Source organism: Mustela nigripes, chromosome 12 (genome assembly GCF_022355385.1).
Source record: "Mustela nigripes isolate SB6536 chromosome 12, MUSNIG.SB6536, whole genome shotgun sequence".
NCBI lineage: Eukaryota > Metazoa > Chordata > Mammalia > Carnivora > Mustelidae > Mustela > Mustela nigripes.
The window spans coordinates 98,421,272-98,437,346 of NC_081568.1; the positions used below are offsets into that span (position 1 = coordinate 98,421,272).

The window sequence follows — 16,075 nt, forward strand, 5'->3', positions numbered from 1 at the left end:
GGTGCCCCTCTACAGGCCTTTTATTAAAATACTTCCTGAAGTGAAGTAGCATTGATGTTGCAACTTAACTTTCAAATGATTTAACAAGCTAAAAAAGGGGGGAAAACCCTCTCTGTGTGTATAGGTGCTTGTAGAGAAAAGGAAAGCTTATATGGCAAAAGGTTATTTTCTGCCATTGCATTTATAAAAATGGTATAATCTAGGAGTACCTGGGTGGTTCAGTTGCTTAAGCATCTGACTTGTTGATTTCGGTTGGGGTCATGAATCTTGGGGTCATGGGATCCAGCCCTGTGTTGAGCTCTGTGCTTAGTGGGTAGTCTGCTTGGGATTCTCTCCTTCCCTCTGCCTCTCCCTTAGCTCATGCTCTCAATCTCTTTCTCTCTTTAAAAAAAAAAAAAGGTACAATCTAGGTTCAAGTAGAGTAACTAGTTTAAGGTAAATAGCCAGCTGGCAGGTAGCAAAATGAGAACTTGAGTGTCCATGCCCTCTGTACATCACCAGAACTGGAGTTTGATGTTGTTTTTCATGTTAGCTTGCCTGAGTTCACCATCCCAGGCATCTAGGAATGTGGCTGTGTTGCATTCTATAGGCCCAGGAGTGAGCTTGAACTTTAGTCATTGACTTCTATTGTCATGACTAACTGCCCCCCATCCCTCTCCCACTCTCCAGTGTCATAGTTCCCTCCTCAGCCCCTATTATCATCATTCTTACTATTAGACTTGGAATCTGTGCATGTTCATATATTTTATTTTGGCTTCTAATAGAACCAAGTGTTCTGTGGTTTGAGTTGGGCATATGCAGAAATATGGTTGATTTGTGTAGCCCAGACTTACTGTTTCAGTTTTCAGGCCAGTTATTAACTAGATAGAATTGCAGATTTGCCCTGTTGGTAGTCTGAGATTTAGAAATAGTTTCAAAACAGTGGGAACTAGTAAGTATTTTACTTTTTAAAATACTGTACCTCATCTACAAAATGTTTCTGTTGATTAAAGATTGCTATTAAATTGTCTTTCCTACTGTAACATTTCTTAAAAGTTCTGATCCATATTAGAATTGGATGAATTCTTTAGGTTGTTGACTTTCTCTTTTTTTTCTTTGTAGCAATAATTTATTCCTACCTGATGATTAAAGAAAAATCCTCTGTAAGAATTGTTTTACTTTATTGTTGACCTTGTGGAGGTCTGCCTTTAATTGAACTCATGATGGCATTTTTATATAATGTGTAAAAGAGCATCAGGAGACAGAGCCAACGTGGTCTTACTTGCTTTTATACAAATTAAATTGCCCTTGTGGCCCAGCATAAAATCAAAGCACTAAGAGCAGTTATTTATTTTGACAACAGAATTAATTGAGCCTAAAACAGTTGAAATTCCAGTTGTAGCAAACTATTCTTTCTGGGTCTCACTCTGGCTTTGGGACTGTCAAAAAAAGTAACTTGTCTTATGATTAAATAGCAGAATGATGGGCAGTGGACTGCATTTGAGGGAGATGCTGAATAAACTTTCTACTTGTGAAACATTTCAGAAGTGACATGCTACAGGGGGGGGTCAGAATGTGCATTGCTATCCAGCTGAGCTGTCAGCTGGCACAGAGCCAGGCACGCAAAGCTTTGCCATGTGAAGCAGCAAGTGGAGCATATTTGATAAAATCTTTTTCATGCATGAGTTAATTTTTTAAAGGTATTTTTAGTTATATTATACCAGAAACCTTCATATTTGTCTTTAATAGAAAAACTTGTGTGCTGAAGGTACTCATTTTAAAACTTTTGTATGTATTTTACAGTTCGAAAGGATGTGGCATCTTATATTTCACAAGTGTTTGTCATTTTGAATAGTTTATTTTTATTGGGCATTTCCCTATTCCAAATGGATTTTAAGAGGATGTTTAGAAAAGATAAAGGAAAAGCAGTCGACATATATCTGGTATAGGCAAAAGGTTATGTGAGGAAAAAAACATAGAATTTTGTTTGAGGAAATTTTGGTAGCGTTAAGGGATGCCTTTGCTATTTTCATATATATGAAAACATCCAAAAATCATAAAAGAATGTATATCATATTTGCTAAAATGATATAAAAGTCTTTCTAGATGTTCTGTTTTAAAATATTTGTAAATAATGCAGTTTGTTTGGCATTCGTGTTTTGTTTTGTTTTTCCTCTTTAGAATAAGCCCATGGCTTGAGTATTCAAGATTTTGTAAATAATTACTGGTCATAGATTATGCGATGTGTAGTTGTAGGAGCTCCCAGATTATTTGATAGGTGGTCACAGTCTCTTAAGGTTTATTAGTAAGTGATAAAGCTAATAATAAATAATAAACTGTTGGTAATTTAGGAAGAGATTTTTCATTCTTTATAATTTTTACATCACCTAGTTGCTAGTTATTAGATGGACATACTGCAGTTCTTTGCCTTTATTGATCTTTCAGTTTCATCTCTTTGTAAACTGTTAACTTAAGCCTCTAATGGATTTTAACAACAAGCTCATTTAATGAATCTTAGCTTCCAGATTTGCAGAGTGGACTTGAAGTCTTTAAATTTTTAATTAGGCCATGTTCTGGTTCCAAGGTTTTTTGGATGAAAGTAGTGAATGTATTGTTTCTTTTTTTAGTCACATGCTATATATCATAAGAATACTGTAGTAAGAAAGGTATTGCTAATTAATTGATTAGAACCTTGTTTATCAACTCTCTTTTATGAGTTTTTTTAAATAAAGTTATTTTGCTTATCCCTAAATGTTAATGTATTCTGTTTGAATAGAAACCAGAACTGAAGAAGTAGATCTGAGATTTGGTCAAGAAAAAGGACATTTTAGCCAGTATTTTTAGGTGTTCTACTGGTAGAGAAATTTTTCTTGTTAATCAGTGGCTTTATTTTTCAATGGAATCATCATTGAGAACTCTGATTATGAACTTAACATCTCAGAAGAACCAATAACGAAATCTTACATTTTCCACTTTTCAAGCTCTGTTTTTAAATTTTTTGAAATAATATATTGAACCTATTACTGCCAATAAGTTATTTCAGAATAATACTGGACTTGCATAAATTTAAGTATTAAAAAAACAGTTTAACAGAATGATAGTTTAACAGTTTAACAGAAGATAATTTTTTAGTCTGATACTTAGCTTTGGGGTGTTTCAGTAGAATAGTGATTCATGCTTTTTGCTAACTTTCTTACTACCTGAATAATTCAGTATTACATGTAAATGAAATATACCATCCCATGGGACTTAAGGCTTATCTCAGCAGATCTGTTATTTTAGGGCTCTTTTGTTTTTTAGCTGATTTCTATTTTATCATCTTCTTCCCCTCTGTTGTCTATCCCTCATACCAGTGCTAAATTAATTTTCTTGTAAGCCACTTTGTAGGGTCATGTATGGATCACCTCACATGAAAACTCTTCCCATTACCTGCAGACTACAAGTACACATTCCTTGATGGACTTTATAGTTAGAGCCTCACCATTTAGCTGCTGTGTAATTGGTGCACTTATTTGTTCAGCAGATATTTGTTAAAGACCTATATTTGCCACTTCACAGCACAGTAGTCTACTAGACAAACAAATTCCCAAGCTTTAGATTCTAGTAGTATTTACTATGTTGTTCCCCCTGTCATTCCCATGAATACAACCAAGGATTCAGCAGCTGCCTTTTATTATGCTTGTTTTCTCTCAAGTATCCTGCAAGCTCCTTGAAAGCAGGAACTACAGATTAGGTTTGTGTCTTCAGTTCCACGGTATCTTATGTAAAAGTTTTTCACTAAGTTATGGTCATAATAATAGGCTCATTTCCATTTTTGTCATTTTTAGGATTATTTGAATTTTAAAATTATTATTTATATTATAATTAACACTATCAGATAACACTAGAGCTCATGTCAGGTCAGTTAAAAAGCTGTGATGGGATCTGATCTGAATGTTTTCTATCAGCTTGCTTTTTTTTTTTTTTTTAAACTTGCAATTGTTCATCTGTTTTTTGTTTGTTTGTTTAGGCCTTATTGAATTTGAAGAATGTGACCCTGCTAGTGCAGTTGAAGGTAAGTTGGCTACTTGTAATAGTGTTAACTATCTAATATCTTCTGTTATTGAATAAATAAAGAGTGGCTATTATCCATTGGTGTTAGCCTGTCGGTGGTGTGAGTGATAACAGAAAATCTGAATGTGGTTTGAAGACCTATAGATACTGTTCTTCACTTAATAAGCAGTAGGTTTGCCCAAAGGAATAGTGAGTGTGTTAGCATATATATCTTAAAAGATGAAATATAGCATGTATTTATTTTCTTTTTTTTTTTAAAGATTTATTTATTTATTTGACAGAGAGAGATTACAAGTAGGCAGAGAGGCAGGCAGAGAGAGAGAGGAGGAAGCAGGCTCCCTGCTGAGCAGAGAGCCCGATGGGGGACTCGATCCCAGGACCCTGAGATCAGGACCTGAGCCGAAGGCAGCGACTTAACCCACTGAGCCACCCAGGTGCCCACATGTATTTATTTTCAAATATCATTGAGATTGTTTTCTTTATTGATATCCATTTTAAACATTTTCATGTCATAAATATGAAAATGATTACTGCACAATAACGTGTAAGACTTACTCTAAAGTGAGAAACATTTCAGTAATTAATGAGGTTATATATTAATGTTATTATTACTATTATTTAAAATGAGTGATGATGTGACTTGGAGAAGGGGTTCACAACCCTTCCTGTTTGTTTGCTTGCTTTGTTTGTTTAAAGATCTTATACACACAATGTAGGGCTTGAGTTTACAACCCCAAGATCAAGAGTCCCACACTCCTCTGATCCAACCAGGAAGGCTTCCTGTTTAAATAGATGATTTTCATAGTATGAAACCTAAGAGATGCCTGCTATTTTTGTCAAATTTATGTATGTCACTTTGTGAGCTCCTGGAAGTAGTTTGAAAACAATCTTCTATTTTTTTCCTTCCAACATTTATTTAAGAATTTGGAGAAAAGGTTTGCTGTTGTGTATAAGGTTCTCATTGGAGAAATCAGAGGCTCTGGTCCCTAGACTTTTTTTCTTTAAGAGAGGGGCTGAGGCAGGGAGGGTTAGAGGGGGAGAAAGAGAGAGAGAGAGAATTTTTTTTTTTCCTTTCAAGATTTTATTTAAATTCAAGTTCTCATATAGTGTAATATTAGTTTCAGGAGTAGAATTTAGTGATTTCATCAGTTGCATATAACACCCAGTGTGCATTACATCAAGTGCCTTCCTTAATGTCTATCCCCCGGTTACCCTATCCCACCACTCCCTCTCCTCCAGTGCCTGGGTGGCTCAGTCAGTTAAGCATCTGTCTTGAGCTCAGGTCATGATCCTGGGGTCCTGGGATTGAACCCCACTTGGGGATCCCTGCTCAGTGGGGAGTGTGCTTCCCCCTCTCCCCCTGCTTATGTTCTCTTTTTCTCTCTCATTCTCTCAAATAAATAAAATCTTTAAAAAAGAGTCTCTTATGGTTTGCTTCCCTTTCTGTCTTTATCTTATTTTTCCTTCCTTTCCCCTATGTTCATCTGTTTTGTTTCTTAAATTCCACGTAAGAGTGAAATCATACGGTATTCATCTTTCTCTGACTGACTGAATTCACTTAGAACGATACACTCTGTTTCTGGGAGAGAGAGAAACTTTTTTTTTTTTTTTTTTAAGATTTTATTTATCTGACAGACATCACAAGTAGGCAGAGAGGCAGGAAGAGAGAGAGGAGGACACAGGCTCCCCGCTGAGCAGAGAGCCTGATGTGGGGCTCGATCCTAGGTCCCTGGGATCATGACCTAAGCTGAAGGCAGAGACTTTAACCCACGGAGCCACTCAGGCACCCCGAGTGAGAGAATCTTAAGCAGGCTCCACAGCCCATGTGGAGCCCAGTGCTGGGCAAGATCTCATAACCCTAAGATCATGACCTGAGCTGAAATCAAGAGTGGGACACTTAACCAACTGAGCCACCCACACGCCCTGGTGTCTAGACTTCTTACAGTTCCTAACTTCTTATAGTTCCTGTAAACAGTTATTTAAGTTCTCTGTACTTCAGCTTTCTTGGTTGTAAAATGTGGGTAGTTGGGGCACCTGGGTGGCACCTCAGATCATGATCTGAGGGTTGTGAGATGAAACTCTGCCTCAGGCTCCGTGCTCAGCTTGAGATTCCCTTCTCCCTCCCCTGGCTTGTACTCGGTCTCTCAAATAAGCAACTAATCTTAAAAAAAAAAAAAAAAAAAAGTGTAGATAGTAAATATTACTCTGTAAGAATAAAAATGTATTTTTTAATTTTAAAATATAACATGCTATACAAATGTATGATTTAGGGAATTAATTTTGCGTGAAATTTTAGATGTTCTAAAACATCTGAATTATAATCCTCACTATAGTATTTAGTAGCTGTATAACATTGAGTTAAAAAGACAAAAAACTACCCTGGGTTTCCTCATCTGTACGGTAAGGAGTTATCTTAGGTATGCTCTGCCTGTCAGAGTAAACAGCTAAGCTTTAAATGCTGAATTCCATCAACAATCAATAGCACGACTAATCTCTAAAAAATAAATTTGTCATGCAAGAAGAGGAGGAAGAATTAGGCAAAACAAAGATGATCTTTGTTTCTCATTTATGGTAGAATCAACTTACAGCAGTGTTTATATTAAAGATTATATATGGGCAAAAGAATGCCATATGTTTTCTGTTAATGGATCTGTTTCCGGGAGAGAGAGAAACTTTTTTTTTTTTTAAACAACACATTTAGGGCACCTGGGTGGCTCAGTGGGGTAAGCCGCTGCCTTTGGCTCAGGTCATGTTGATCAAGTGAATGTTTTATAACCTTTTGGTGCATAGCAGGCCATATTAAGTTAAGAAAAGACTAAACAGATTGTGACTCTGATTTAAATGTTAGGGTTGAGCACTTGATACTTTTATTTCTTTATCCAAATTTAGCATTGACGGAAGCAAATCATGTGTCAAGATATAAAAGATATTCATAAATTTAATATATTTATCAGCAACAATTATGTTTCTGTAACAGTATATATTTATTTTAAGGTGTAAAACCAAGGAAAAGAAAGACTTTTGGTTTACCAGGGATAATTAAAAAGGAAAAGGATGCAGAGTCTGTGTAAGTATATTACATATTGTCAAAATCCTCTGTTATTAAGAATAAGTCTGTTGTTTTGAATTTGAGAAGAAAAAAATTCCATCAGAAATAACTCAAAGTATGTATGTCTAAGGTTTAAAAAATACACTTTTCTAAATAAATGTACTACCTCCTCTGGCTTTAGATAAAAGTATTCTCTTATTTTAAAATTTTAAGATGAAAGCTCTAGTGTCTTGATACTGAAACTTTAAAGGTACCCTTTTTATAAAACATACATGCATATTTAAAAAATAGAAGTGCAGAGGAAACTAAAAATTCTTCTATATCTTAATGCCAAAGAAAAAAAGCCATGGTCAACAATTTAATGAAAATCCTTTCTAGACAACTCTAAACATATAGGCATATGTGTACACATAAATAGAAAACAGGGGAGAGCAAAGGCACTAACATGTTTTAAACATTTATACTAGGTCATCAATTTTAGATGGGGGATGGACTATAAATATGATTTATGTATTTTTTAAATTAAGTTAATATACACAGAATATATAGTTTGCATACAGTAAATTCAACTAGTATTGAGTAAGTGAAGTTTTCTACCTTGGCTGTGAGTTAGAACTACGTGGAAAATTAAAATAGATGTATTTATGCCAGGCCCCACCTCAGACCAATTAAACCAGATTCTCAGGCGTGAGGCCAAGCATAATTTTTGTTTGGTTTGGTTTTAAGCAATCTGTGTGATTGCTAACATATACCTGGGGTTGAGAATCTCTAAGAACTATGATTTGCAAGAGACAAACTGGAATCTATCTTACTGTAATTACTCAACCTTATATATATTGACAAGATGCTAATCAAATCTTAAATGATTTGTTGACCATGTGACACTGGGTGAAAATTTGTCTAAAATCCCTACTTCTCTAGCATAATTAGCAGAGCTGTCATAGGCACTCATATTTTCAGTATAAGAGAACAGTTTGTGCTTTGGGTGTTCTTACCTTCTGCCTAGTTAGATTCTTTTTGAATTTCTCAGTGTGTCTAAGTCTGTTTCTTCCTTTCTCCCAAGTTTTACTTGGTTAACAAGTTAAGACCAATTGCAGAGTAATTTTTATTTGTAGTTACCATCTCATCTACAAATGTCTTTTCAGAATTTATGAAGGGGGTATTTTGTTAAAGAGATGGAATCTAATCTTTTTATAACATTTGAAATACTTATGGAAATCTAAACAGTTGATTTGTAAGTGAAATTATAAATGTAGCCAGTTTGTCTGTGGGTGTATTATAAAAAATAAAGGCCTGAATATCAAATATTTTTTATAATGTATGGTTTTCACAGCTGTCCATTCAGGCAGCATGGAATATTTTTGCATATTCTATGTTTTTAAAATAGTTTTCATGATCAGTAATTTCCCAGTACCATGATTTGGCCACTCGGATATTGGAATGGTTTTTACAAACACTGAGAAGACCAGAGCCAAAAACCAGTACTTAAACAACTGTACCATGATTGCTTTCTTTCAACACTTGGAGGCAGGAAAACTGTTAGAAACCGCTTTGTTTGAAATGCCAGAGGCTCTTGACATGCTTCTTCCAGTAGCCTGAAGGCTTTGAAATGCCAGCAGTTGTGGAAGACGGTTCCTGCTCAGAGCTTGCTGAGGGCTTGCTCTTCCTGGGGCTTCAACTAGCAGGTCTCTTTGCAGCCCACTGTGAAAGCAAACAGATGAGTGCTTTGACACAAAGACTGGTGAGCTCTGGCTGAAAGCCAGAGAATAAACCGTTTGAAACTTTGACACTTTTATATTTAAAGTATATCTTTTTAAAAAAAAGAAGGAAGTAGAATTGCTCCAGTATCTTAAATTATTTGATTCTGTAGAGGGATTGAATTTTTTCTTATGGTGCCTTTTCTGGAACATATCCTTAAGAGTATGCATAGGAATGTACCAATAAAAAGGAAGCTCTTTTTCAAAACTTGGAATTTTGAGTGACATTTAAGTGGCTATAAAGATACAAGAGACTTACGTTTACCCTCTTTGGTGCTTTCATTTGGATTAAGAGCAGTGTAGTCATCTTTTTTTTTTTTTTTTCTTCATTATTTCAGTCTGTTCCATCCTGTCTTTCTTTAACAAAATTCTTCAATTTGTAGATTTTTTTCTTGTTTGTGCTTTAGTCTTTGGGTAGAGATGACCTGTTTATCCTCTATATTAATTTAGTACATTTTATTACTGTTCATTGGACTCTCAAGGTATACCTAATATGTGTGTTTTCAGTCTCTTATTAAAGTGGTGGATTCTGATACTATATATGCATTAACTGTCTCAGGCCACTGAATATGTAACTAATCCAAATGCCTTTTAAATGTTCATTCTAATTTTTGTTAGTGAATTTGTTAAACAATATGTATATAGAAATCCTTCTAAACTTATTCCTAATGGCCTCAATGTCTTTATGGATTTAGGTCTTTATTTGGTTGATAAAGTTGGTCTACTTTATGTTTTAATTTTACATTCAAAGCACTTCTTTTCTAGCTTATATCCAAATTAATATTTATCAGTTAAAAGATAAAATACCAGTTTTATATTTTAGACTTAGATATTTTAAGTGGAATTCTGACTTCTTCTTTAATATATTTGGAGAAGAATGGTTTGGCTTCTCTCTATATATGCTAGCTATGGATATTACTTCAAATAAAACTGAAGTTTTTAACAAGAATATATTGTAAAGAGTTATTTAAAAGCCAGTAGCAATCCTTGTAGGACTGGCAGCTTCCTTTATATGATTCATGTGTATATTTATGAAAAAGAAGTGCTTTTGAAGTCCAAGTTTTTAAAATACTTGTAAGCTGTGTAAGTTTTATTTGCCATGTATTGTGGATATTGGATTGCCTTCTTTTGAACTTTAAAATCATTTGGTATATTTTAATCCTCATGATTTGATTTTTCTAAATATATTTGTAAAGTTTAAATAAAAGCTATGTTTAAATAACAAGGTAAACACATTCAATATACTAGAATTATAGATAATTCTAATAGTTGATTGTTTCTAATATTTTGTTTATTTTAATAGGGAATGCCCTGATGCAGATTCACTTGTAAGTTGATTTTACTTTGATATAAACCATCTATATTAGCTATTTTCATTAGGAAATAACCAGTATATTTCGGTTGGGTTGTTAACAAGTCTTTCCAAGAAAAATACTATACATTTACTATTAAAATTATTTTACAGGTGCATTTTTGGCTGTATATTACTAGATGCTTTCCTATTAAATAGAAAGTAGTTCTACCTACCTTTGTAAAGTACATTTTACTTTTAAAATTTGAGTGGTACTATACCATGTTGCCTTTTCTTGGGAAATATGCCAGATCTCAGATCTGTATACTTTATTTTAAAATGTGATGCTCTTAGTAATGTTCCTCATCATTAAAATGTTATTTTTATCTATTCAGTAATTGAATTTTAATAGATTACCAGTTTTAAAAAATACAACAATCATGGTCAGTATTTTTCTGTGCTTTTTGCTTGTAGAACTTTTGCTTATATTTTTTATTTAAATATATTTCTTTGTATGTAATTGAGGAAGACATTAAATGGAGCTCCAAATAAGTTACAGTGTGAGAGTAGATTTACAAAATAGTCTAATATATAGACAGACACATTTTTCAAATTGTTCATTAGACTGGTTATGTTGCTAAGTGTAGTAGAGTCAAGCTGTCTGTCTCCTTTGCTTGTTCTTGCTTATATAATTACTGTTTCTTTTGGCCCCACGTCATTTTGATCTTTTACAGCATAATGGTGTATCAGGATAAAGATATTTTGTGAAATAGTGTGTTTTATGTAACTTAAATAGGCCACGATATGAAGGTGGCTTTTAGAAGCTGAAAAAGACAAGAAAACATATTCTTTCCTGAAGTTTCTATGGGAAAAATAAATAAATAAATAAATAAAAATCTGGCCTACTGACACCTTGGTAGTTGATGAGACTATTTTGGGCTTCTGACAATTAGGACTGTAAGATAATAAACTTCTTTTGTTTTAAATGAAAAAAAAAAGAAGAAATTTATGGTTTGTTAATAAATGTAAAGTGAAAGTAGAGAATTAGATTTCTAGTGAGCTCTAGGGTTAAAATTAGCCACTGTTTTAGAATTACATTTAATTTACCAATTGTCTCTTTGGATACACTTGGCTTACTAATTAATGAAAAAGTTAACAAATGTGTTTGACATTTCCTTCAGTATTCATCATGCATTTCATTTTGGAATTATTTATGTGTAGCATTTATTTGATGATTGCAGTATTGAATTAAATAGTACTTCTTGTTTTATATATACTCCCTTAAATATAACATTTGTAATCCTCTTAGCTCATTGATACTATTCTATAATGATCAATATTAACCAAGTTTGGGGACGCCTGGGTGGCTCAGTTGGTTAAACAGCTGCCTTCGGCTCAGGTCATGATCCTAGCCTCCTGGGATCGTGTCTCACATCAGGCTCCTTGCTTGGCAGGGAGCCTGTTTCTTCCTCTGCCTCTGCCTGCCACTCTGTCTGCCTGTGCTTGCTCTCGCTCCTCTCTCTCTGACAAATAAATAAATAAAATCTTTAAAAAAAAATACTAACCAAATTTGAGCTTCTAGTCAGAACAATTAGAAAAGGAATTAGAAAAGAACTTTTAAAGAGGATGCATAAGGCTAATGCCATATAAGAAATTATTTTTTTTTTTTAAGATTTTATTTATTTATCAGAGAGAGAGAGAGAGCGAGAGAGAGCGAGCACAGGCAGACAGAATGGCAGGCAGAGGCAGAGGGAGAAGCAGGCTCCCTGACGAGTAAGGAGCCCGATGCGGGACTCGATCCCAGGACGCTGGGATCATGACCTGAGCTGAAGGCAGCTGCTTAACCAACTGAGCCACCCAGGCGTCCCGTCATATAAGAAATTATTGATAAATTTGTGTAGAAAGAAAACATCTAAAATTACAAAAAATAGAAGAATTTGATTCAGTGAAGATAAATTGGCAGAATATATTTGCAAGACATGTAATAAGGGGCTACTTTACTTTGTAGAGTTATACAAATCATTATCAAAGGTGAGCAATGTTCCAGTAGAAAAAGAACATTATAAAAATGGGCTATTTTTCGGAGTACCTGGGTGGCTCAGTGGGTTAAAGCCTCTGCCTTCGGCTTAGGTCATGATCCCAGGGTCCTGGGATCAAGCCCCACATTGGGCTCTCTGCTTAGCGGGGAGCCTGCTTCCTGCTCCCCTGCCTCTGCCTGCCTCTCTGCCTACTTGTGATCTCTGTCTGTCAAATAAATGGATGGAATCTTTAAAGAAAAAGAAAAGGTAAAAAAAATAGGCTATTTTTCATAAAAAGAAATAGAAGTGGTAAATAACCATAAGAAATGTTGTTCAGAATAGTAGTCTCATTCTGATGCAAATTAGAATGAAATTCCTATATTTACCTATCATATTGGCAAAGGTTTTGGTATATTGGTAGGAATGTAAATTGATATAATCTGTCTTCTAGGTAGTTTGGCAGTGTCTTCTCAAATAAGAAATGCATGTTCTTTTTTGACTCTCCAGTCCTACTGCTTGAGGTTTACCATTACAGCTATATTCACAAACTATATGTATGTGATTGACCAAGGTAAATGCACACAGTAGTCATTCCCCCCCCCAACCCCTGAGGTTTCGCTTTCCATGGTTGGTGTTAACTCATGGTCAGAAGCAGATGATCCTCCTTCTGATATATCATCAGAAGGTCATTAGTAGCCTAACGCTACATCACAATGCCTACTACATGGTTCACCTCATGTCATCTCATCATATAGGTATTTTATTATATCACATCATCACAAGAAGGGTGAGTACGGTAAAATAAGATATTTTGAGAGACCATATCCAGATAACTTTTTTTTTTTGAAAGATTTTATTTATTTATTAGAGAGCTGGGGGGGGGAACAGAGGGAGAGGGAGGAGTCTAGATGATGTAGGGCTCTGTTCCAGCACTCTGGAATCATGACCTGAGGCAAACCCAGGTGCTTAACTGACTGAGCCACCCAGGCACCCCCTCACATAACTGTTATTATAGTATATATATATATTTTAAAGATTTTACTTATTTATTTGACAGAGATCACAAGTAGGCCTAGAGGTAGGCAGAGAGAGAGGAGGAAGCAGGCTCCCCGCTGAGCAGAGAGCCCAATGTGGGGCTCGATCCCAGGAACCTGGGATCATTACCTGAGCCGAAAGCAGAGGCCTTCACCCACTGAGCCACCCAGGCGCCCCAACCACTTACCTATTATAGGACATTTAGTTATTTCTAGTTTTTGGCTATTAGGAAAAAGCTGCTTTGAAGATATATAGGTTTTTGTATGGATACAGTATCCTTCTTTGACCCTGGTAATTTTCTTTTTGAAGTCTGTTTTATTTAACAGAAGGACAGTCATTCTCTCTCTCCCCAACCTTTTAAAAATGTTTACATGGTATATTTTTAAAATTATTTTCCTTTCAACGTATTTATGTTGTTATATATGAAGTGAGTTTCTTATATGCTATATAGATAGCATCTAGTTGGGTCATGTTTTTAATCTCGTCTTTCAATCTGTCTTTTGTTACATTTGGACAATTTCTACTTAACGTAATTATTGACCTATCAGGGCCAAGTATGTCATATTATTTTTTGTTTCCTGGTTTTGTTTTGTTTTGCTTTTCATTTTGTTTTCTTTTTCCGGTTTTCCCTGTGGGTTATTTGAACCTTTTTAAGAACGCCATTATGATCTATTTATAGTCTTTTAGCATATAATTTTGTGTGACTTTCTAAATGGTTCCTCTAGTTCACTCTCTAGTACCTTCAGGTAGTTTTTTTTTGACCAGAGTTTACAGTTATAATATTCAAGACAAGAGGTTGATCCATAAGCAGCTTATTCAGCCCTATAGAAAATGGCTCAGTATTATTTGAAATTATTGCATTGTACTAAATAATACACTGTAAACAAATTTAAAAGTAGTATCAGCAAATCCTTAGAATTTCTAGGGGCTTAAATATCTGGTATGTTCTAGGGTAATGGGAATAAAAATCAGGTATTTTATAAAAACCTTAATTCTGGGACGCCAGGGTGGCTGCTGCCATCATCTCAGGTCATGATTCCAGGGTCCTGGGATCCAGTCCTGCATCAGACTCTTTGCTCGGCGGGGAACCTGCTTCTTTCTCTACCTCTGCCTGCCACTCTGCCTGCTTGTGCGCTTGCTCTCTCTCTGACAAATAAGTTAATAAAATCTTTAAAAAAAACCCAAAAAACCTCTATCAAAAATTTTTTAAAAGGAACCTTAATTCTGATGTTTAATGAATTCACATTTGGTAAAGTTTATTTTTTTAAATATTTTTAAATATTATTTGCATATAAGCAGGCAATATATAGAACTCAAAGTACTCCAGTTCTAGGGATGTAAATATATACTTGTCATCTTTTTAGTATATGGAATCTGCTCTTTACTATTAGATTTTCATTTCTAGATTTTAATCCAGCCTGTTAGCTAAACTCACTGCTGGCTACAGTAGATTTTTTATTCAGATTGGAAGCTGTAACCATGTAAATTCTGTTTTAGTTCTCCATGATTTTATGCTGTGCCTGTGAGATTATCCTTCATGTTCCTTTTGCTGAGCTTTAGCAGGTGAATGGAGGAAGAACAGCAAACTTTACCAGTAGAAGAATATTGGCTTTCCAACTCCACTGATCACTTGGCATTTCTTGGTGATCTTTTTTTTTTTTTTTAACTTTTTGTAATTGTTTTATTCTTGTATTTTTTTGTAAGTTAGGTTATTTCCGGGACTCAGTCGGTTAAGCATCTGCCTTCAGCTCAGGTTATAATCTCAGGGCCCTGGGATTCAGCCCCACATCGGCCTCCCCACTGAGCGGGGCTGGGCGAGGTCTGCTTGTCCCTCTCCCTCTGCCTGTCCTCCACTTGCGCTGTCTCTCTTTCAAATAAATAAAATCTTAAAAAAAAGAAGTTATTTCCAAATAAAAACGCTTGTATACCCTTAGCTTTTTATTACCTTTGCTGTAACAGTTTCATTCTCCTTACATGCATGTGTTTATGTAGGCGTGTATAAGATTTTTTCTGATCAATTTCAGGGTAAGTTCTGTACATTATGGCCCTTTAAGCCAACTACTTAAATGTGTATTTCCTAAAAATAGGAATATTCTCTTAACATAGCATCCTTTATCCATTCTACTTCATCATTAATTCTTGGAGGTACAATACAACTTCATTGTATTCTGATTTCTCCTTCCAGTGGCTTTTTCCTCCCATAAAGATAAGCAGATATCTGTGTTTTTAAATTCTCCCATCTTTCTTACTTCTAGGCTTTTTTTTAGTTAGCAGTATTTCCTAGAAGTCATTTCATATGAGTTCAGTAATTGAATAGTACTCTGTTTTCTCTGTGTACTATAGTTTATTCAAATATGCTTGGACATTTAGGTGCTTTCCAGAAATTTTGAATTATAGATAATCTTTGGTGAATAAACTTGTTGCATATGTATGTTTAAATTGTTGGGGGTGTATCTTCAAGGTAAATTTCTAGAAATTGAATTTCTGGGTGGAAGAGAAACACCTATCTGTTTTTGTTAGATAATGGTAAATTTCTCTCTGTAGGGATTGTTCTATTTTGTACTTATATCAGCAGAGTATAAGAGTACATTTTCCCACAGCTTTGCCAACAGAGTGTATTTTTGAGCTTCTGAATTTTTGCCTGTCTCCTGGGTGACAGACCATACTTTAGTGTAGTTTTAATTTTCCTAGTCATCTTTGTTTTTTTTTGTTGTTGTTCTGTATTTTTTTAATAAATATTTGTTTATTTAACCTGCCAATCCTCTGATTTCATCATCTCTTATTTCCAGGCACATACAGTCTTGTGCTTTTATTTCTTCACTTTGAAGAATTGGGTGAAAATTTGGTTACAGAACTGCCAGTGTTCCTGCCCGAGCACCCGTTTTCTTCCTTT

At 34.8% G+C, this 16,075-nt stretch overlaps 1 protein-coding gene across 1 annotated transcript in view; it reads left to right on the forward strand.

The window, feature by feature from the left end:
• Positions 1 to 16,075, forward strand: part of FCHO2 (FCH and mu domain containing endocytic adaptor 2) — a 147,402-nt gene that overhangs the window by 90,173 nt on the left and 41,154 nt on the right. The window contains 3 exon segments of the mRNA XM_059416377.1: positions 3,989 to 4,033; positions 7,027 to 7,099; positions 10,142 to 10,166. Of these exon segments, the coding sequence (XP_059272360.1) occupies positions 3,989 to 4,033; positions 7,027 to 7,099; positions 10,142 to 10,166 (143 nt within the window).